At 37.7% G+C, this 24,286-nt stretch overlaps 1 protein-coding gene across 1 annotated transcript in view; it reads right to left on the reverse strand.

Moving 5' to 3' along the window:
- Positions 1-20,711, reverse strand: part of FNDC3A (fibronectin type III domain containing 3A) — a 109,596-nt gene extending 88,885 nt beyond the window's left edge. Inside the window, exon 1 of the mRNA XM_009319956.1 lies at positions 20,583-20,711. Within this exon, the coding sequence (XP_009318231.1) occupies positions 20,583-20,684 (102 nt within the window). The 5' untranslated portion in view covers positions 20,685-20,711. The remainder of the gene's footprint in view (positions 1-20,582) is intronic.
- Positions 20,712-24,286: the final 3,575 nt, after the last annotated feature.

The raw sequence follows: 24,286 nt of genomic DNA on the forward strand, positions 1-24,286 counted from the left end.
GCTTCGAGAAGGACATTTTTAACACTTACTCGCCACATCAGTAGATCCAATTTGAAATAAGAAAAATTAAAGCTATGCCCACAGAGACTGATACCTTTCTGGTCAGAAGAGATATTACCAAAGACAGACAATCGCTCACAGGGATCCCCTCTTATCTAATAGAAGTCTGCTGCACATAATCAAAGATGCAAGAAAATTTCTCTAAAGGAAAAGGTAACATGAATCTTTCACAGCATCACGTGTTAGGCAAATAAAATCTACAGGTTGCTTAGTATTTATAGCTCTTTCATCTCATTCTAGGTGGCTTTATGCAGGCTTGCACATCTCATTGTCCAACATGCTACTTCATGAACCCTGACATCAGTACTTACGAAAACCAAGGCCCTCATCTTTCACACTGAATATCCTAGACCTCGATCTCCTTCCTCTTCTGGGCAAAACACTCACATCGGCTGGAACGAAGTGAAAAGCTCTGGAACAATCTGATGGCTCAGCCTCTCTTCCCAAACATCAATCTTTTTGTGACAAATCCTGTCGCTTTACTCACAGGGTCTAAAGCTCTGCTATCCAAAAGGCTAACATGCATTATTCTATCCAGATTTCCATTGCCTGCTCCTCTAAGATAATTATGATAATCTGAAAAAACTCATTTGTGATGTGTCAATCTCAGTGGGAGGCACGTTTAACACAGCCACTTTTCAAATGCCATTTCTCTTTCTAAATCAACAAAACACCAATTAAGGACTTCACGACCTTAATAAAATAATGAGAACTTCAGACACTGAAGCCTTGATACAGGCTCCAGAATCCTACAAGCACTTCTAAAGCATAACCAACTATAACAGAACCTAATAAAATTTAAAAGTGTAATTTCTCAATGCTAACACAACCTTGACTCAATATATTTTTGTCTCAAGTTCAAAATACGTTAAGGCACTGCTATTAAGAAATGGGAGTATTAGGACAACTACTTTTGTGTAATTTCCATCAGGACTATAAATTGTTTCCTTTAAAAAGTTATTTAATGATGAACCACATGACCTCAATACAGTTCCTGATGAAAACCAGCACAGAATCTCTTTCCAGAGAATAGCATACAAGTTGGCAATACAAGACTGCATCTATACAGTTATCCTAAAAACAATTCTTGCATAAATAAAACAAAATTACCAGCCCATATGACTAAAGTTTGAAATACGTGAAACACAGTGGTCAAAGACTGTCAGAGTTTTAACAGTGACATTTCATACTTTTCAATGGTACTTAATTTAGTCTACAAAAGACATTTTAGAAGATAAACCCAGATCAAGTGAACAACATACTAAGCTTTGTAGTAGTTTAATTAAATAGGTATGGATAATAGAGGTTTCTTCTTAGCACAATATTAAAAGCAAAATCCATCCTAAAAACATAGAAAGGCATTGCAAAAAGGAGTAGTATTCATTAACCTCCCTTCTCAGCATGGAATACTTGACTTTTTTCCTGATTTTAAAACATTTACTTCACTGCCCATCCACTGTCAGTTCAAGATACATAGCCCAGATTGGCAAAGACCAGCTTCCTAACAAAAACTGAATCATGCCACATATTAGAAATCTCAATAGCTTTTCCCTGCAATTGCTGTTTAAACTCAGGCAGCTACTCAAGCCAAATAAGAACATAAGAAATGTCCTCATGGTCTGGGTCAGCAGTCCAGCTCAGCAGTCCATCTAGCCCAGTACTTTGTCTCTAATACATCAATCGAAGACACTATTTAGGGAGAGCAAGTGAGCCAGGCCACTTTCTGCAGTCCATCTCTGTCACTGTCCATGAGTTTGCCTGAACTCTTTGAGTTTGCTTACACTTTTAATTGCCTCCACAGCCTCCTATGACAGCAAGTTCCTGAAGTTCACCTTTTAGCCATTTTAAAACAATCTTCTTCTAGTTAAATGCCCCTAGTTCCTGTGCTATGGAATTTGCTGAATAACCGTTCTGAGTAAATTTCATCCACCTCCTTCATTATTTTTTAAGCCTTAGCAATTTCCCCCTCCTTGTCCCCTGTCTTTGCAAACTGAGATGTCCTAATGTTTCTAATCTCTCCTAGGAGAACTACTTCATCCCCTTGACCACGTCAGTGGTACCTAAAACCACATCTGTATTAGCAAAGTAAGCAGTGCTTGGGAACATCACCTGGAATGATGAAAAATGTTACAGCAGTCCTGAGCACAACACAGGCCGATGCCAACGAGCAGTCTTCTCCCAGACAATACTGGAAACTATTCTGGAGACTACTCTTAACAGGCAGTCTGCACACAGACACCCTTTCTGGAGAAAAAGATAGTTTACTAGAACAGACTTGTTCCACAACACTTAGCCTGTCTCTGGGAACATTCCTGAGCACACTTAAATTACTAATATATAAACACTGCCCGACAGCAGCCTGAAGAAGCATTACAATGTTTTGCATTTTTGAAGGACTAGTTAAGGGATACCCTCTTAGTTAGCTTTGAAAATCTATTCTTCACCTTAATCATAATTCGAGCTGGTCTTATATGATAAATACACTCTTAGAATACAACAATTCCATGTAAGACTATTTTATACTATTTTTCTCCTCAGAGAAATCCAAATTAAAATATAATTTTATTGTAGCTTAACTAGTATGATCACGTCCTACAGAGATACGCAACATTGACTTGGACATACTACTATCAACAGATGTAATGATAATTTAACAACAATTTCATCTGAAGATCTCATATACGATTTAGCTTTATTACATCAGCGTGCATAGGATGAGAAAGTATTCTGATTTTGCATCTAAAAAATCAAAGGCAGTATGAATGTTCAAAGAGGAGAGTGCTCAATGTTTCTTATTACTCTTCAAGTAAGCTCTTCACTGTCTGCAAGAGAAACTACAGGATGTTTCTGCAGACTGAACCAGGAAAGGAGTTGGATGTTTTTTCAAGTCTTTAGCTTACTTCTAATGCTGAAGAAATTAATTTGATAAAAAAAGCTAGAGTCAGAAAAAAAAGTTATAAGACTAAGAATACAAAAAACAAAAGGTGGAAGGGAAATCTGTGCAAGACAAAGCTGCAGCCACCTTGACTCAGAGGGCTGCTTCAAAAGGGAAAACTTAAGGCCAAATGTCAACACTTATCTCCAGAAAGGTCTAGAAGTAACTTTTACCAGCACGAAGCAGAGGCTGCAGAAGCCAAAATAAGATTCTTAGAGGTATTTCACTCCACTAATGTGATCACTGTAATGTCTGTTAAAGGCACAATGGCAACAATACAAAACACAGTTAATTTATATATTACTAATCCTTGTCTTTATGGATACAGAATAGTTTCTTAAGCAGCCTAACAATTTGCTTGTGCCAGACAAATATGCAGGTTAAGGTATTTCTTCATTGGAGCACAGTGAGGGAAAGAATGGAATTTAAAACAGAGCCAGCTAATCCTGCTTTGAATATGTTCGTTTGCACGCTAATTAAGGCCAAAAAGCCCATTAACTCCACTGAAATAACAACAATTACAAACAACCGCTCATTCTGTCAGTAAGATCCACACTTCCACAAGCATCTCTACTTCTACTTCCACCCTACTAACAGAAGTAGTGATGTATTAGCAGATTGCCAGGTTTCAAGAAAATTTCAGCTAGCTGACGGGAAAGAAAGGCAGCATTAGACTTGTGGCATCACAAATGCGTATTTACAGGGAAAAGTTTTCCCAATGCTCTCAGTCACAGAAAAACCCCCAACCTATAAATAGGCTAGCACAATTAATGACTGTTCTCCATCAGGTGGTTAGTAAGCAAGACCGAAATAAAACCTATGGACATTATTGTGAAGTACTAAAACCTATGGACATTATTGTGAAGTACTAAAACCTATGGACATTATTGTGAAGTACCAGTACCAAAATTGGATTCATCCTGATAAAGGCCCTAGATGAGGTGAAAGACTGGCAGAGCAGGAAAACAAAAAAGCTTAGGACTAATCCACAGGCATGTTACTTCACTGTTTTAAGGCAACATCTTTCCACAGCAGAAACTGTAAATACAATTAGAAGTTCAAACTATTTCTGTCCCTATTTCTTTTGCTCATCATTATACATGTGCAAAAGCAGCTCTCTGAATAAAACTCAAAGGCTAAAGAACAAGGTTCCCCAAATACACACACACGTGGACAATACAGACAGCCAAAAAACAGTGCGTCAAAAATATTTTGCCACTTCTATCAAATACATATATGCAGTGGATCTGTAAGGCAAAAGAGATTTTATTTGAAAAAATACATATGCAAAATATTATTGCTAATATATCATATATACAGAGACAGTATTTTTAATTTATTGTTTAGGTTCTAGAAGTTTAAATTTAGTCTGAAGTAAAAAAACCCCACCCAAACAAAAAGTGATTGTGTCTAGACACACACTAGATGATCTTTTACACAGGCACAAAAGAAATCAAATCCAGAATTAAGACAGTTGCTAACCTCCTCCTCCTTGCTTCATAAAGGTAGGAAGACCTACCTAATTTGGGGAAATTTTTGCAGATCAGATTTGAATAAGGTTTATAGAAGAGAGTTTAGCTTAATCCTTACCACATAAGGATGATTTAAGTATTATACATTTTAAAGCCACAGTTCAAACAATACCTGTATTTCTAAAGGACAGGACTGACTGAAATACAGTTTCTAACTCTTCTAAGCTAGCACAAACATCAAGAGATTAAATTCGGATGCAGTAAAATTTTGTTTACAAGTCTGGTATTCACAGACACATTTTCAAATCTTTTGTAGCAGGTAACAAACTGCATTGCCCAAATAAATGCTTTTATACCTAAGAGCTTCTCTGTCTGTAGAAAAAGTTATTAGCTACTGAATATACAACATCATTTAAAAAATATTTAGTTTTCCTAATACCTACGGGTTTATTTCTAACCAGCAAAGTCTTAGCTGGAAGACTGAAACTATCATTTTAGACATACTGAGATACGAGAGAGAAAGTTTTCTATTTGCATTAAAGAAAAATCTATAGACTTCAAGCTCTCTCTGCCTCTCCAAAATATCTTAGCTCTCAAACACATCCTTCAGTATCAAGGACTATCAGCCTTCTGAAGGGGAAAAGAAAAAGGTTAAGTTTTTTTAATCCTGACCGAGGCTAAAGAAACCAAAATACATTATGTACTTTGTGTCATGTGTTAAGTTGTGGGATAAGCCCACCTGAGAACTGACACTCTGTTCTCTCCACAGGCTAGCACTGTCTACAGTGCTTGCCACAAAGGCAAGAAAACCAAAGGAACCGGATTGAATTTCAGTGTAAAGGGATATTTGGAATCCTTACCTCTTCCCAGCCACCTCCCACTGAAGGGGAGATGAACTGAATGAGTTACTTGATATCTTCCTCTAAAAGAAGTTAGTTATGCTTTGTGAATTTACATATTTTTCCAGAATGAGTGAAATCTGGGACAAATTTTCCAACCGAGTTAAAAGCCTCTAAATATACATAACAAGAATGCTAACAGAACTACCACTAAATATATCATAACAAAAATAAATGCAATCCTTTAGCAGCAAAGCCAATTCATGGTCTGGCATACATATTAAAATACTGAAAAATGTGGGGACGTAAGAAGACAAGGAAAAAGCGGGGGGAAAAAGCTAGGATGCGTTACATTAATTTTATCGATTGCTAAAGTCATATATAATACGAAAAAATAAGAGTATGTTATATTGCAACTGTGGTTAAAGCATACTTAAATGAAATAACGTAGTAGGAGACTGTTCTGTACAAGAAAGATTACACACTGGAGCGAACAGTACTACTGAAAAGCAGAGTTCTGTTTTTCTCTCATTCTGGAGTAGTTTTGGGGATGTGTGTGTTTTCTGGGGTTGTAGGGTGTTTTGGTTTTTTCTCCAAACAAACTTCCTAGAAACCAAGAGGGTAAAGTGTTCCAAAACATTTCCCTGGACCTCTGAAACCGTAATTTAAAGAGAATCAAATCACAATCCATTTCTATACTAGCAGAAACGATGTTTTTTCCCCGAGATGTTTTACTAGGAAAAAGAGACTAGAGCTTCAGGCTTGGGGTTGCTTTTTTGGGGTTTGTTTCTTATTAATCTGAAGACATCTATATTTAGCATTATATGGTTATAGATGCTGAGTCAGTAGCAAATGATTGTCAGCAAAAATCACAAATAATGGAAAGACTTTACTAAAATCATATTTCTAAATGCATTAGTAATATACATCAACATAAAAATAGAGAGTAGTGGTTTGTCTAAAAATACTGCAACTGAAATTAGCTCAGCAGTAAGTATTTTTAGCCAAAAAGACAAAGGTAAATTCATTTTTGAACATTTTACAAATTTAGGAAAACACCATAGCTAATGCTTTTGGTCATTCTGACTTCAAAAATTTTTAAAACGCTCAACTAAACCTGTTAAGAGCGGGGTACAGCCAAGCCCTTTGTAAGATGTATGCTGTATCTTTAACAGTCTGACTGCAACAAGATTAAAAAAGGGTGTATTTCTGGCAAAGGGTGAATATAATACAACACAACTTCCAGGCAGAGCCACATTTATGCTCTGTCATTAGGGCACATATTCAGAACAATTACATTTTTCTCCACTAATAGCTCCAATCAAGATGTTAATTACTGACATGCTTTATCTCGTAACCCATTTCAAAAGCCTTAGCACTTTGACTTACTGTTGCTCGCATCCTTTTATTTCTCTCATTCAACTGGTGCTACCACAGTGACAAAGGATGAAGGAGATTCAACAGTCACCACTCCGGCTGCTCCAATCTGTTCCATTCACTTAATACTGAGGTAATCTTCAGTGATGTGTTGAGCACTGCCTCCCCCTTCTCTTAACTGAGCACCTTAACCTAAACACCACGCTGGAGTATCTCCCTTTACCTTCCTCTATAGCTGTGCATCCACAAAGCATGCGGATGCAGGATGTGAAAGGTAGGATCAATTAACAATATAGTCAGCAATACCTACCTCAAGCCTTCCTTCCTATCAAATTAGCCAACGTACAGTGAGCTTCCTGCTGTACACGAATGTATCATGTCACCATAGCAACTAAATCAACAAATAGCTGCTGCAGCATCTGCTTCTGGATCATCTAACGTCAGTCAACAGAAGGTTCGGGTTTAAGAGAACAAAGCTTCCAAATATATACTATTTTATAACTGCATTTTTAATTTAGCCTCCTGATTCCCAGATAGGATATACTAGCTCGGAATGAACCAACTTCTGACTATATACTTGAATCTATGATGCAGCTCGTGACTTCAGTTTGCAAATAAGCCAGAAAGGAGGGAGGGGGAAAAAAAACCCAACAAAAACCACCACCACACTTTATAAGAGAATAAAAAGATACAGTAAAGAAATAATCAACTGGATTCTACTGCACTTTCTCTTAAATACTATGTTACTCTATACTGTGCATTTATTAGATACATTAAGAGGCATGAAAAGAAATGTTTCCCAATTCTGCTTTATAATTTACATACATGTCTGCCCTAAATAATACTATAACCAGAAATATCTTTTATTAGATATTAATATTTAAGACATTTCAGATGGCTGACAGAGATGGTTTCACTCTATTAGTGTCCACTAAAGAGCTGAACTGAAAACATCCAGTATTAGTTTCTGGCAATCTCACATCTGCGGTCTTTAATCCCAACAATAGCAGGGGCCCACTGGCATACCCTACCTGTGGAAAGACAGCTACGTAGGGCAAAACACGCATCCCTTCCCTTCTTGTGAGAAATTACTTCAAATTCCACATATGCATCACTCTGGTTTAAGTCCTAACCCATAAACAGATGAGATATATGAAACTGCTTTGCAACAACATGGGATTACTGATTAAATGTTGCTTGAGATATAAAAAAAAATTAAAAAGTTACTGGGACAGTAATGTCTTCAAAGGTAGTAAGCAAGTGTACACACATACACACTTATGTAAAAGGACCCAAACCTACAGCCTACTTACAACAAAAAAGTAACTTTCCGCTATTTTAACTTCAAGTCATATTCCTAACATTTGATTGGCATGAAATTCTTTACCAACAAAAAGCTTTCTAGGCTCAAGGTATCAGTTATTCAAATCCAGTATCATTTTATTATTGAAAATATTTACTTTTTAGTTTTCAAAGTGGCTGTTTTTCCCATCTATGTACAGTCTTTCGTTACAAAGAAAATCATTACATCTAGGTTGGCTCCACAGAGTGTGGTCCAGTGAACAGGGAAAACTGGACACAGGCTCAAGATGCTAACTCTGTTGCGGCTCCGACACGGACTTGCTGTGATTTGTGGGTTTGTCACCTCACCTCTGCCAGAGTTTCCCTGTTTCTAGGACTAGTGCAACAGCATTTGTATGTCCCTAAAAGCTACTGATCAAAGAACACTGCAAGACTTGAGTGTTGTTATTCGTTAGCAGCACAGGAATTGCCAGATGGAATCACATCTATGGTCCAGCTAAGGTGATGTCAGTTACAAACGCAGCACAAGTCATTTTTCAATTGATTGTGTGTTCAAAATCTGCTGTTCAGATCATAACGAAGCTAATGAGGCTACGAACTACTCTTTTCCACAATCAAACCCAGTAATATTTAGAAAACGGATTAAATGGAAAAATGCAAAAGATCTATGTAACAGGTATTACAGAGAGCATAAGATCATTACATAGGAACAGCTGACACATCAGTAATGAAAGCTGAATTAAAACAGTGTCTTAAGCCTTTTGCAATTTAAAACAATTTAAGAATTTCATGGTTGTGAAGAATGTTACTTCCAACTAATTCTTTCTTAAAGTCATCTTTCGCAAGATTTTTTGATCTCCATCTTCTTTCATACTTCCTAAAGACTTCCTCCCTCCCTATTTATGTCGGCTAGTAACCAATAAAGAATTCTGAAAACTTTAGGTTGAGCTCTGCACAATACCATACCAATTCATAGCAGACTAAGCACACATTTCTGTGGTATCTATAAGGAAAAGTAATGTTAGAATTTTCTTTTTTGCCTTAAATTATCTTCTGGGTTTTAGTATGAATGACAGAAGAAAACAGGCTTCTCATCGTTATTTATAAGTGTCCTATAGACATTGATCTTTGTCCAAGTAACATAATGCAACACTCTTAACACTAAAGTTCTAAAATCTTCTATTTTCCCCCAAATTTATTTGCCCAAATTCCAATTTACATGTTTCCCACAACTACACAATTCTCTACCCTAGCATCTGCTAATACTGACTGATAATCTAGAGGGATCTAACTGCTCCATATATGGAGGTTAACACTTTCCTAATGAAGAACAGAAAAGATCTGGGTAGTAAAGGCCATTAACAAATCTTTGTTTTCAGGACTAGGGAGGAAATCCATACATAAGTAAGTAAATGTTACATAATCTGTTGCAGTAACAATTTACATGTTTGGGATTTTGAAAAACCAAACACAATCCAAACTATTTCAGCTTAGACAAGTAGTAGCAGCGTGTCCTGAAGAAAGCGAGAGAAAGAAGCCATCTTTCCAGTGACATGCTCCTAAGACCTATGTATATTTTCAGAGGAGAGAGCAAGCAACTCTGCATCATTTTTCTAAAAGGCAGCTGACAGATAATAAAAATCAGCAAACACTTCATCTTTAACCACTGCTACAAGATACTGTCAGCACCACTGAATGCACTAAGACAACAAAATATCCCTAGAAGCAACTGGAAACAGGGAGGTTGGAAAGATGAGACTGTTCAGTGGCACTGACATTCAAAAACTATAGATTTCAATAAGCTTTCACTGCTTTTTGTAGAAAAGCAGGTTGGAAAGATCTGAGAACTGGTGCTGTTTTTTTTTTTTAATTCTAGCAGATAAATTGATTTTATTTACAAAAAGTTTTTTTAAATTCTTACTGTACTCATGTTCCCCCCCCTTCTCTTCACATAAAAGATGATCAGCAGAAAGCTGATCACGGGGGGGGGGGGGGGGGGGGGGAAGAGGGGGGAGAAAGTAAGAGATAAGTGTTAAAATCTGCATCCAATGTCACTGATAAATGTTCAAGACTTGTTAGTGTCCACATATAACAGTGCCAATCAGTGTATGTTCCATAAGTGTGTGTCTCATTCTTTATTATTGGGAAATTTTATTACTGAGAAATACTTACATTTTTGATCTACTTGTTTCTGCTTTGTCTCTTCTCTTTTGCATTCTCAGTTCTCACAGCCTGGCTAAGCAAAGTTTTATTTGTGTCATTTACAGCAAACCCAATCTGTTTCATTAGCATTGACACAGTCTGTGGTTAGCAGACAGTGCATAGAAAATTTGCTACTTAAATAATCCCACTATTATATCTTTAAATCAGTAAAAGTATAAACATACGGGTAACAAGTGTTTCAAAGAATCTGGATCATGCAACAGACAAGCATTTGTGCTTCAAAGTTTTAAGATCATCCTTGTTTACAGGGAATTAGAAGGAAGCAGTGTTGGGGCAGTCACTGAACTCTGGAATTTTCTGAGGCATCTGGACCTGGCCAGTGGTTAGACACATCAACCTCTATAAATAAAAACTGGAAGACTTCAACCAGATTATTCTCATTTCATGATGACTTGTTTGAGGTCCACAGGACTTCAGCTTTACAACGCTAAGCAGAACTGCATGAGGGACAGAGCTCATACTGCACAGTAAAGTGGTAGCAACGGCTAAGCTTTCAGCTAATACTTTGCAGGGGCTAGTGCCCTCACTAGGCACTTTCCCTGATCAGTCTGCATATTGGCAACCGTCCAAAACAGAATCAGGGAGTAAACTTTCATTTAAGTTGTATCTAGATACACTGAAAAGTAGAAGACTGCAAATTTAATTTTGGAAAACTAAGTAATTTAACAAAGATTGTCTGAAGTGAAAATTACAATTAAAAAACCCCAAACCCGCAGCTGCTTAAGATGCTACTAAATGCTCAGAGAATCAAAAACTTCATTTCTAAAAAAAAATAAAAAATAAAAAAAAAAATCTAAAAGTGCTGTAAAGTGCTACATGTGGCATTGTTCAAAGAAAGCCAGGCACTCTGAAGATTTTTGATCTGATTTGCAACAGGTTTTTTAGATATTGTATTTAAAATAAGTAAAAAAACATAATCTTCTCTTCCTGTAATAATCCTGTCTTCTTCACAACACTTGTGGTATCAAGACACCCTTACAATTATTTCAATTGAGCATCAAAATTGAAGACACTTCTCAGCTGTACTTCAACTGTATGTACTTTGCAATTCCCACGCTTTCCCTGCAGGCTGTACCAGTGCTTGCCACAAAGTGTATGTCGAATAGGTACTATTTGGTGTTTCCCTATGCAAAAAAAATACTTCCAAAGACCACCTACCCCCAGTCTCTCTGAATCTGTTGTGAAGATCTTAATGCTAAGGAGAAGAATTAGTTTGCTGGTTAGCACACATTTGAAACAAGCTGAACAGTTGTGCCACTGTTAGAGAGTTTTGCCTGTATTTTCCTTCCATATAATACCTACTGATAAATAAATAAAAAAAAAGGAATGTTACAAAAATTATGAAAGCTAGCCAAGATGAACAAAGTGAGGTGGACAGTTAACAGATTTGCTAATGATGATGCAAGTCAATGGCACTTTTCTTAAAAGAATTTCTTTGTCAGTAATATCTGGACATGTCTGAAAGTGTGTGCAACCAGTTAGGCATTCACTGAGAAACAATATCCAACGTTATAAACCAGTCATGATCAACCTTTGGCCTAACAGCTGAATACATTATTTCAGAAAGGTCATAAAGCTACAATTGATTCCCCCTCTGTAGGCTGAGGCAGAGCCCTTTTAGCCCCTGTCCTGACTTCCTTCACCCTTCTGAAGTACAAAAAGAGGACCCAGCAAGCAGGATAGACGCTATTTCTCTCCCCTACAACCAGTAAGTGCCATGAACAGCAGGTTACTGGTGGAGGTCTTCACCAAGCAGGCAGCAGCTGAGCTCACTGGCTGTACAGTATTCTATAATTTATATAGTTGTTTCAAGGGCTGAAGTGATAGAAGGTGGTACCTTCTTCTCCCGCCTTTTTTAAAGAACTCTGCTGAACAACAACTCAAATCAAAATTTGTAATGAATATCCTTTAAAAACAATCCCCTCCTGCAATGCAATTGTAACAATTAAGAGAAAAATATAAATAAGCAAGCTGAAACTGAATTTAGACATTCCGTTTCTGAAGAGTTTATAAGATTTAAGAAACATAAGCCATTGGTTTAGAAAGTATATGGACTAGAAGAGAATTTTGTATTTCCCAACACTGCTTCTGACAGCTCAGATTCCTGTTTGGTGATATAGCAAGTTTAAAGTCCCATAATATTTAAGACTGATGAATGTGTCGTTAACATTTCTACCTTAAATAGAGCACAGAAGAAAGTGCCAAAGGAAGAACTGTATTCTCTAGTTAATCAAAATAACGCATCATTAAAAAAAAAGTTAGAAGGCTAGCAGTTTCAATAGCACTTCTAAAGTAGCCTTTTTCCCCCTGATAAAGTTCCCTATACACCCAGCTTTGCGCAAAACTGGGTATCACTGTATATCAAAACACTGTGTGACAACACGAACCTGACCTGGAAGAGAAATTAAAGGCTACATCCTCAATTTGATCAGGTTGGGAAGGCTCAGACAGTACTGGACCAAGGGCTTGGTGGGAGAAATCTCTACAACCTCAATCCTTTCCCATATATTTTCTCCTCTACTTCCAAAAAGAAAGGGAGAAAAATTAGAGCCAAGAGCCATTTTTGCTACGGTGTATAAACCTGAATCTATCTCTTCCTGAAGAATGTAATTCTGGCCGCTCTATAAAGTATGTAATTCTGTAATACGCAGAGGGTTAAATGGACTTTGCCCAGTTGTAAATAAAGAAACCTCTTAATCACGGGGCAGGGGGAGGGGGGGAGAAAACAGGCTTCAGCTAGCAGGGGATGTACTTCAGATTACTTGTTTGCAAAGTGTGTAATTCTCGCATATTTTAAGAGTGCAGTTTCTGTAGTTAAAAATATGGCTTTGCAAAGCAGTTACAGAGCTTACAATAGCTGTCTTCTGAGGAAATGTACGTAAGCAATAAGGATGACTTCGTAGGTCTTGGACTCTGGCATTCAGGTCCTAGCTTACTCAGTGTTAAGTGTCCCATGGCACAAAGAAGGGGAGAGAAGGGAACCAAGGAACATGCCTCAGTCCAGGACACTGCTTGGACATAACTGTACCCTTCCAAACCTTACTGATATAGGAGCACGCAGATTCAAGAACTGGACCCACTTGCAACAGACTGCAGAGAGGAACTGGGCTACCTGCCTGGAGCTATAAGCATTGAACTTGCACCTCATCACCTCATTAAAAAAAAGTACAGCTTTTTTAGTCACCTTCCTAAAACATGAAAGATACCATCTTCAGACATGCTTATTTCTCCTGATGTTAGCAACCTACAGTGACTAACTGACTTTAAATCTGATTTTCACGTCATCCAATTCTCCCAAATGTCAGTTTCTGAAGAGATTCATTCAACAGGGGAAATCTTGCCTTAAGTATCTTGGGAGGAATCTACTGCATCCATACCAAAATTAATCTAGGATTCATATCACACAAATGAAAACAGACATTTTAGAGAGAAAGAGGAGGATTACTCAGAGAAGGTTTATGAGGATACTTCATTCCATGAATTTTCATACTGAATACAAGTAGGAAAGGCTATGAACTACACAGCCCTCACTCTCGTTTCTACATTTATTTTCAGATAGTGGATATTAAAATAAATATATTTGGATGCTAGTACAAATTGTGCAATAAATCCGATGCTGCTTTCTGCTAACCAAAAGCAGCATAGTATTTATATATAACTATACACCAAAGAATAGGTGAAGGATGGCTGCTTCTAGGAAATTTAAAGCAAGTTTTCAATGCATTTGCAATCAAGGATACATTTTAAATACATAAGAAAATTCTGATCTCAAAGGCAAAAAAAAAATATTTACACTTAACTAAGACAAAACTTCACTCTTCCTGACCAAAAAAATATGATTAACTCAGATACAGAAAGGATCTAATAACCTTGAGGCATCAAAACTCACATCCTCATAGCTTTTTTTTTTTGTGGTGTTACTTTTAGGAATCATAGCCATCAACCAGTTCAAAACTTTTATGGAAAAGATTTTTTGTATACAGAATGTCTCATATAAGTTTGATTATGTATTTTTCCAGTGATGGTTGCTACACAAAAGTACTAATCAATCCTGGAAAAAACACAGCTTGATAATCGGCTTCCGTAAGCTGGCGCTGCAGCATTACACGCACAAGAATTCCAATGGTTCCAATGAACACAGTTCTGGTGCGCTTCAATGCTATGAAGTCACTGAAGGGTGGAAGAATAATTGTCAACTAAAACAAACTTTAATGAATCTCTGAAAGGAAAAGTTAGACATATCTGCTAATTCAATAGAGCCAAAGGGGAATTAAAAAAAACAAAAACAAAACAACAAAAAAAACCCCAACCAAAAAAAGACAAAAGCAGCCATGCATGTACTCTGTACTCTTCAAAACACAGATACAGGAAGGGAAAACAGCACAATATGGAAAGCACTGAGAACAGTTATAACAGTATATGCTGTTAAACAACTTCTAACATGGATTTTTTTTTTCTTGTAAAGGAAAAGATCATGAAACATACGCAGTTCTAGGCTTGATTTTCAGCAGCAAGGCAAAAAAAAAGCAAGCTGGAACTTGATAATGTACCATATGCTTTTCAGAAACAGAAGTGTCAGAACTAAAACTGAGGAAAATCATTTAGTAATCCAGTTTACATCTTCACCATTATATTTCTGTTGTGACTCCACGTATGTAAACAATTTGAAAGCCAAAAAAGGGGATTCTCAGAATTATTTAGTTTGTTTTTATAGCCATCTATTACTCTGCTGACTGAAGACTTCCTCCTATGATAACAGGTTAATAATAACTTGAAGATTAGAAGGTTTAATATTTAAAGAAGAAGAAATTCGTTTTAGAAATACTAACTTGTAGATTTGATGCTAAATATCTATTTCAATTCAAAGAATTTGCATTTAAACTCACACACAGTATATATATACACACAACATATTACATACACACACAGACACATATTACATACATACACACACAGCTGGATTTTTGGAAATCACACTAAGCATCTAAACTTCTGAATAAAGTTTGGAGGATAAGCAACCAGCTTCCCAAGCTAGAAGTACTACTTTATCACTATACCTTGCTGAGAAATAAAGCTGACTGAAGGTCAAACACTGTGTCCCCCATTCCCCAAAGAAAAGGAAACTGTTAACAGGTATTGGGCTACTTTGAGAGTGCTATCTATCTTTTTGGTAATAAAGGACACCAAGGTTATATAGAGATGTCTCACTCCGCAACTGTTAGCTTTAGCGGGAAGGTGCAGAGAGGGTCCAGAACTCCAATGTTGCTGCAAACTTGTGTTGGCAATTTACTGATTTGTCTTGGAATAGCACTAGGTGCTGTAGACACTTTCCAAAACAATTTAACATCAGCCCAATATCAGGAAAACAAAGTGTCTGTTAAAGAAAGCAGTTTGAACTCTTGCCTCCTCATTTTCCTCTCAATCATGAATTTACCTCCCCTCACCAAATCAGGACTCACATAATCAAACACATCCTTCCTGTCCGGCCTCAGCAATAATCAGTAAAGCCTCACTGCATGAAAAACCCTCAAGCACTTCTGTCCTCATACCATGTTTTTTCAGTGTCACTTGGTTTCTATCAACTCCTACGGATGCTCCCCATACTTCATCCACAACCTTACTCATCACCAAGATGTAAGGAGAACATTACCCACTCACATTGAACACAGTGATGAGAAGGTGCAAAAGCAGTATTTCTGTGCTTAATAGAGAGCGAGGAGCTACCGGGCTTGGTCTTTGCTTTTCCTTTTCCCCGGTTTTGTCCTACAAAATTAACAGTAGTCCCTTGTTCTGTGGGACACAGAACAAGGCAGTCTCCCACGGCAGCACTGAGTAGCATATGAACATCCACACGGTTTAAGCTCCCCGTGTTTTCTGCCTGAACACGTGCGTTCCTCTAACTTTGTGGATTGTTTTGTTTTAAAACATGGTGGAAAGTTACAGCTTTAACCTGATCAGACACTTCCACTATTTGAAGCATATGACCTTTCATCTTAACATGTTCAAATATTTGTACTGCTATTTCACACTTAAACTGCTAGCAGAACTTCAAGTATTTGAAATAGATGATCTTGGAGATATGAGCTGTTCTAGAAGAGTACTGAATGGTCTATATCCATTTGGTAACTCAGTTACACAGTATATACAACTTAAATCACAGTAATTATCACAGTTAATTCTGGTAAGATGCAAGGAGAGGGGAATTGATTAAAAAAATCCTCAGATGTTTCACAACTGAACAAAAACTTGCAAGTTCTAGGATACGGTTAACTAGTCTAACATAGGAAATACCAAAATATAAACAAAATATTTAAATAAAGAGTTTTCTAGTAGATTTTCAGTACCTTTTTCAGTCAGGACTGGCTAGAACTAATTAGAATAGCTACAGTCCAACCTACACACTATGAAGACAGAAGACCATATACATTTATTTACATGGACAAAACAGCTCTGAATTTTGATTGTGGGAACACAATTAAGTTCTGTCAGCACTACAGATTACATTATAGATTATGCAATCCAACACCATGATGCTGTTACAAAAGAAACTGGAGAAGTAGTTTTCGTATTTTAAGGAAGTAACCCCTACAGAATGTGTGTACTGTAGCTAAGCAAATAGGAGACTTTCAGAAAAATTAGCAATTCCATCACGAAGGCAAAAGTCTTCACACTTCTCAAGCTTCAAAGTTACAAGAGAAAAAAAAAGGAATACAATTAATATTCTGGTTAAAATATTTTTTAAAAAAAAAATGAAAAAGACTCAGAATTACGATGTGTTGCACTTCAATACATCACACTTCATTTGAAAGTATATACCACTTTCATTAGTGTACCATATAAAACAAACATAACAAATAATTTTAAGACCCTTTAAATAAATAATGGCCTGCCTGACCTTTCTGTGGCTTAAGTCTTAACTGGGCAACCTTGACAGAGTAAACAGTACCTGTAATTCTGGATTTCCCATATTTCAGATATACAAAGTATTTTCTACTTAGTGATGGCTTTTAAATCACCAGATGCAAAAAGGGTTTCTAATGAACTTTCCTGCCACCAAACAAATGCATTTGTAGATTCTTCATGAGTCATGTATCAGATGCGAAGGAAGGACAGAAAACGAAAGTCACAACTTTCACTAGACATTGTGGAACACAGAACAGTAGACAACATTGTGGTATAACTGCTGTTTATCATGAAATGAAGAAAGAAACTGACTTTACTGATGACTCAGAATCTGCCCAATACTTTCTGAAGACTTTTTTCTTTTTTCAAATAAACTCTACTACTATCAGTTTCACTTTAGACAGTACTCTTAATGAGCAGCTTTATTTTTTTTAAATAAACAAGGACACCAACAGCATATATGATGTTTTTTCCCTTAAGAAGATTGACAGAAACCCCCACAAATTCATTTCTTTGAAGAAGTTCTTTGCTTGTTTTCCAGTTTTAATCTTGCTTGGCAGAAAAAAAAGAGACAACATTTTAATGAAAAAGTATCCCCAAAAAAACATTTAAGCTTGTATCCGACTCAAAATTTTGCACCATTACAAAGTAAGCTTGACAGCACAGCTTGATAGTCTTATTTTTGGGGAAGGCAGAACAAGTAACTCAGTCTCAACTATCTTTGAAAGGTCATGGTGATTAGGGGAGGTTCCCAAGGCCTGGAAGAAAGCAAATGTCACTGCAATCTTCAAAAAAGGGCAAGGAGGAGGATCCAGGGAGCTACAGGCCAATCAACATCACCTTCAGCTCTGAGAAGATACGTGAGCAAATCTTCCTAGAAGCCATTTCCAAACACAAAGATAAAAAGGTGATTGGGAGCAGTCAGTATGGATTCTCAAGGGGGAAATCACACCTGACAAACCTGTATGGCCTTCTACAATGAAGTTACTAGCTTGGTGAATGAGGGGAGAGCAGTAGATACTGTTTATCATGACTTTAGCAAGGCTTTTGACACTGTCTCACCTAACAACCTCACATAGAAACTGATGAAGTACAGACTGAACATAGGCACTGAGGTGGACTGAAAACTGGCTGAACTGCCAGTCTCAAAGGGTTGTGATCAGCAGTGCAAAGTCCAGCAGGAGGCCATTCACTAGTCATCTACCTCAGTGGTTGATACTGGGGCAGATAATGTTTACTATCTTCTTTAAAGACCTGGATGACGGGGCAGAGTGCACCATCAACAAGTTTGCAAGTGATACAAAGTTGGGAGGAGTGGTTTGATGGTGCACTCTGCCCCGTCATCCAGGTCTTTAAAGAAGATAGTAAACATAGGAGGAGTGGTTGATGCACTAGGAGGCTGCACTGCCATCCAGAAGGACCCTGACAAGCAGAAGAAACGGGCCCGCAGGAATCTCATGAAGTTCAACACAGGGAAATGCAAAGTCCTGTACCTGAGGAAGAATAATGACATGCAGCAGTACACACTGAGGGCTGACTGGCTGGAAAGTAGCTTTTCAGAAAAGGAATGGCAGACAACAAGTTGATGTGAGTCAGCAAGGCACCCTCGAGTCAAAAAAGGCCAACAGCATCCTGAGTTGCATTAGGAAGAGCATTGTCAGCAGGTCAAGGGAGGTGATCTTTCCACTGGTGAGACATCTGGATATCTGGGTCCATTCCTGGGCTTGCCAGTACAAGAAGGACATTGGCATGCTGGAGAGAGTCCAGCAAAGGGCCACAAAGTTGATGAAGGGACTGGAGCATCTGACATGTGAGGAGAGGCTGAGAGTGCTGGGACCGTTCAGCCTAGAGAAAAGATGTACCAGGGCAGATCTTATTATCAGTGTGCATGCATACCTGAAGGTGGGGGGAATAAACAAAACCAAGCCAGACTCTTCTCAGCGGTGCCCAGTGGAAGGACAAAAGGCCATGGGCACAAATTGAGATACAGGAATTCCACTAATATGTAAGGAAGTATTTCACTGTGAAGGTGGGTTGAATATCGGGGAACAGACTGCCAGGGAGGCTGTGGAGTCCCTTATCCTTGGAAATACACAAAAGTGAACTGGACATGGTCCTGGGTGACCTGCTCTAGTTGACCCTGCTTTGAGTGGGGGAAAGCTCGACTGCATCATCTCCAGAGGTCCCTTCCAACCTCAAGGGTTCTATAAGAATTTTTAAACAATAGTAAAAAGAAAGAATATTCACAATTGAGTAAAGAAAAGAAATGGTGGTGGTATGTTTAACTTTGCGTAGGCATGCTTTATTCTTTTTTGTTTGCAAGGCTTAAAATTGAACTTTTCAAAGCAGAACATGCAAGGAAATAATAACAGTTCTCCTCTTGCATGTTACAGATTACTACTTCTAAATGTCAGTATTTGGAAGAGAACGCAAGTTTGGATATTGTTTTTTCCCTTTTACTGGAATGTTCTCTCCATGCATTCATTAAAAAAGATTTATCAGCTCTTTCTCTGTATTTAAGCTTCCCCTACATTGTGAAGATCTCACTGCAGCCCAAATCTTACCTCATGAACTGTTGCAATCCATTCTCCAGTCTCATTTTAAAGCTCTTTTCTGTGGTTTTTACCCTACAAATTAATCCCTCTTTATGATAAATAATTATTTCTTCTGCATAAAGATCAAGCATGGGATTGGCAGACTATAAGGGACTTCCGTAGATTATCAAGTCCAGTCTCTTGCTATCACAGGCAGTGATCTCTCAATCCATTCAGGTACTTCAAACCACTTCACTTAATTTTTCACTCCTTTTTTCCCATTGGAAGCTGCTCCAGAACTGTGCTTATCTGGGGCTTAAAATATTCTTCCTAGGTTAAAAATATGGCGAATGCATACATTTTTGCCAACACTTGTTCCTCACTGGAGCTGACCTTTCTCAAGTGTTCCGAAGCCATAAGCGTAAGTTTTTCTATCACCGTGACTGGTTTTGTCAAAAAAACAAACAAACAAAAATTTGAAGTATCCAGGCAGACACTAACATACAAAAGCAAGTCCCACCATTCAAGATACCCAGTTGTAAGCAAGGGTCAGTCTAGAGGCCATAGAGTTGTTAGCATGTTATGCTTGAGCTAGTAAGCTCTAGCATAAGGGAAGGTTTATTAACCTTAACAAGGTCACATGATAATGTAAATATATAGTTTCCAAATGAAGACTCAAGGATGGCTAGACAGCTTAGCAGCTGTTTGGTCCCATCCTTCTATGAAGATGTTCTTTCACAAGACAGGTTTTCTGCTTTATACTCCTTACAAATCTCTTCTCTGCACCAGTTCTACCTTCACCTCAATCTCTAACACACATGCATGACCAAAGGTGCACAGAAATATTCCAGATGAAGGCTTACTATCTTTTACAGTGTCAATATGTCAATGATGCTGTTGGAAGAAGGAAAAAAAAAAGATATTGAAGTTTCCTTACCTGTTGTGCTCCATCCCCACTAACAATAGGGGAAGTTAGAAGAGGGATTTCACTACTTATAATCGAAGTGGTATCCAGTAATGGTGGATGTTCTGCCATCATTGATGGTATGCTAATTCACAAGATCACCTGCAAAGAAGAGTTACTCAAATGGTTAAACTATATAAATATTTCTGAAAAAATACCCTTAAAAAACAGCCTCACTTTAAAAAGAAAAAAAGATTATGAAACTAGACACCTTTAGAAAGTATGTTTCCACAACATTCCAGCAATCATGTATACCTGAAGATGTGTTTTGCCAGCTAGTATAAGCCTTATTTATACAGAGGACAGGTTTAGACCCCCTCTAGCGGCTGAACCTTAAAAGAAGATATATCACAGCCTTGGAGCTAACAAACCTGAATCTTTTAACTTTGATTGTAAACCAAGATTTTGTCTAAGTTTGACTGGTACTGCTGACAAAATGCTTACTGGAAAAAAAAAGGGGAAAAAAGCACAGTTGCCTTAGAACTTACATAAATAGTGTTCCTGTTTATATGAAACTGGTAAAAAACCTGAGATCTATGAACAGGGACACTACTTTTGTCATGTTTGGGGGTTTTTTTGTTTTTGTTTTGTTTTGTTTTTAAATCACCAACCCACTTTTTCTAGGAACAACTAGTTACTAGGAAATGTTCAAGTGAGACACAAAGGAATAAAAAAAACCATCTTCTGCACAATCTGACATTTCTTTACTTTTAAAATGTATTAGACCCAGAATTAAAGCTGTGTCATTTTGATAACCAGTGGCCCTTTAAGAGCTTTACCAGCAGCTAAAACTTGGGGGGGGAGGGGGGAAGGTAATGCCTGCACACAAAATTATAATCCTCATAACTATACTATGAAAAAGCCCTCACTAGCACACACTGTAAAGTTACATGAAATCTGATGACAAGAAGAAAAAGCCACCCAGGCAAGAGGCCCACGAAAGCAGTGATCCACTTCAATTCTGATGAGTGTCAAGTAACAGCATAACAGAAAGCAAGATTCAGCCAAGCATTCCTTTCAATTACATTAACAAGTCATAAGTAATGTGTTTTACGATATTTTGTGTGTTAGTGCTATATGAAGACTGGATGGAAGAATTAAGCCTAGAAAAGCTGAAGATTACCATTTTTCCATGCTGGAAATATGTATTGCAAGTCTAATAAGCTGCTTTTGAAATTGTATTTCATTTTGTTAAAAAAAAAATCACTAAATTATACTGGTTTAGTGTACTGGTCTTAACTCCACCCCAGCCAGACTCAGTACTCAGCTTTTTTGGGGGGGCGGGGGGGGTGTGGGGACAAAAAAAAATTAGATCAACAAGAATTCAGAAATTGGTATTTCTTAACAAAACAAAAAGACAGATGGAAAGAATTCACTAGAGGTGAATGGTACATTCAGAATTCCCACAAGTTAATCACAGTTTGCATCTGAAAACAGTGCTTAACATCAAACATAGACATAAAGATTAAACTGAGAATAAGCTTGTACAGTATTTCTAAAGCAGAACTGCCTCTCTTAGCTGCTACTTACAGTAGCCTGGTGAAAATAAATAGGTACAATTTACTACAGCCTGACAGTCAATAGTGTTACAGGTTTTTAAAGTTTTGCCTTGATACCATCTGGCTAAATGAAACTCTCTACAAACACTTCTAAACTTCTAATGCAGATATACTAGTTAATTTAAAGAGCTGCTGTTACAGTTTACTACTCAGAAGTGTTCTCTAAAACTATCTCCATCCCACCCAATTGACTGCTTTTACTTGTTTGCCCCTCTAAAGCAGATGTTGTGTATCTGCTGTGGGTTGAAATCTTTAATAGTGCTGCCAGTGCAAGAAGACTCACACAGAACAAAGACTTCACATTTTCTAGAAAATGCATTAACAAAGCACTATAAGCCTCTCGTACAGCTATACATATACAGTATGATTTAGCTATTCCCATGCTGAAGGTTGTCCTACTATAAAACTATGAACTTGGAAAAAAAAAGCATTCTGAAATTATTTTAGAGGTTTCATTTACTTTCCTGGTATACTCTTCAAAGATTAAAGTTGGCAAAAGAAATCCCTCTAGGTTAAAAGATTTTGAAACCCGTGATTACTTAAGAATTCATGACCGCTTATGCCAAGTCATTTATACCTGCTTATAGCCAGACTAATTAGTCTCCCAAGCAATGAGGACAGTTTTATATTCCTACCTTACTTTAAAAGCTTTCCCACTCATCAAAAAATCCTCCAGGCTACAGTCAGTTCCCACCACTTCTGCAGGTGGCAGAGGGCTGATGAAAGTTACTGGGATCATCTATCAAGCTAGTAAGTTTGATGGTAAGCTTCCCAGGATATTATCCAATGACCGTTTAATGCAAAATGAATGCACAGCCTGGAAGCAGGGGTTAGAATCAAGGCATCCCTCCTCCCACGATAGCCACAACCAGGCTTGCTCTCGTGCTCTCTCTTGATCTTACAGCTCCAAATATTTTGCGCTCCTGTCTACAGTGTCACAGACAGAGAAGTCATTCCAATACTCCAAGCTATAACACAACACACTACCAGACTAAGCTGGCTTGAATTTCCCCAGGTTTAAGTTGAATCCAGCTCATTATTCCCAAGCCACCATGCCAATGCCTAAGTCTCTTATATAAGAAAGCACTAGCCTCCTTTATCACACACAATGACTTTTGACTGAATCCATAACTTATGATGCACGCAGTGCTATCCCCATTTATTAGGCATAAATCAAAACATGTCTATCAAATTGGACACCAGTGAGAACTGAACATAACCCAAACTGACTCAAATATGACTGTCATGACAACTTGTTAAGCCCTTCCAAGACAGGAGCAGCTCTGGACATACGTTACCATTTGGTCTCAGATTCATTCATTGTCTTAGACAGTTGTTTAATGATTTGATTTGTACAAAAATTAGGTTCCCACAGGCACCTGTGTGTTTAGGTGGGTAGTCCACCTGAAGCTGGCATACAGCTTTCAGTGCCTTAAGTTAGACACAGCTAAATTCCATGTCTGGATCCAAGTGTTTGATTTATTCTGGAGATGAAGCATGCTGCCCATCAATAAACCCTGACAGGAGGTACTAGGTATAGTGTTATTCCTGACAACCTCTACAACAATAATAAAAGCACTACCTGTCAGACTGTGTAATCAACCTAGGGAAAAAATAAATCAATGCTTTCTTGACAATACAGTATTAGATTTCTCTGCAATGCCACTGAACTAGTCTTGAAGACTAAAGGCTTAAACTTCACACCAATGTGGGTCTATGCTACACGTAGCATCAAAAGCCTTTTCCCTATCAGTAGTCAAGAGGCAGCAATCTGTACAAGTCAGTGCACATATTCTGGTCAGACAGTAAGACGCGGTATGTCCACCAGTTGCAGATGCCTCTTCTTTTTAGCTGTGAGGACAAATAAAGACAGATAGGAATGAGAAAAGGGAGAAGTACTGTGTGGCAGAAGGAGAAGTCAGATAAAATGGACAAAAGGTTGACATCAAAATAAGCAAAACTGCTCAATAAACATATCTTGGAAATAAATGCCATTATATCACATTCGATGCAAGGATATCAAGTGGGCATAGACAGAGCTTTTAAATCAGCAGACCCAGATAGCTTGCATTCAAGACTTCTTCCAGAAGAGATCTACCTAGATCTTTGAAAAAGACT

The sequence above is a fragment of the Pygoscelis adeliae genome, unplaced genomic scaffold (assembly GCF_000699105.1).
Source record: "Pygoscelis adeliae isolate BGI_AS28 unplaced genomic scaffold, ASM69910v1 Scaffold32, whole genome shotgun sequence".
Taxonomy (NCBI): Eukaryota; Metazoa; Chordata; class Aves; order Sphenisciformes; family Spheniscidae; genus Pygoscelis; species Pygoscelis adeliae.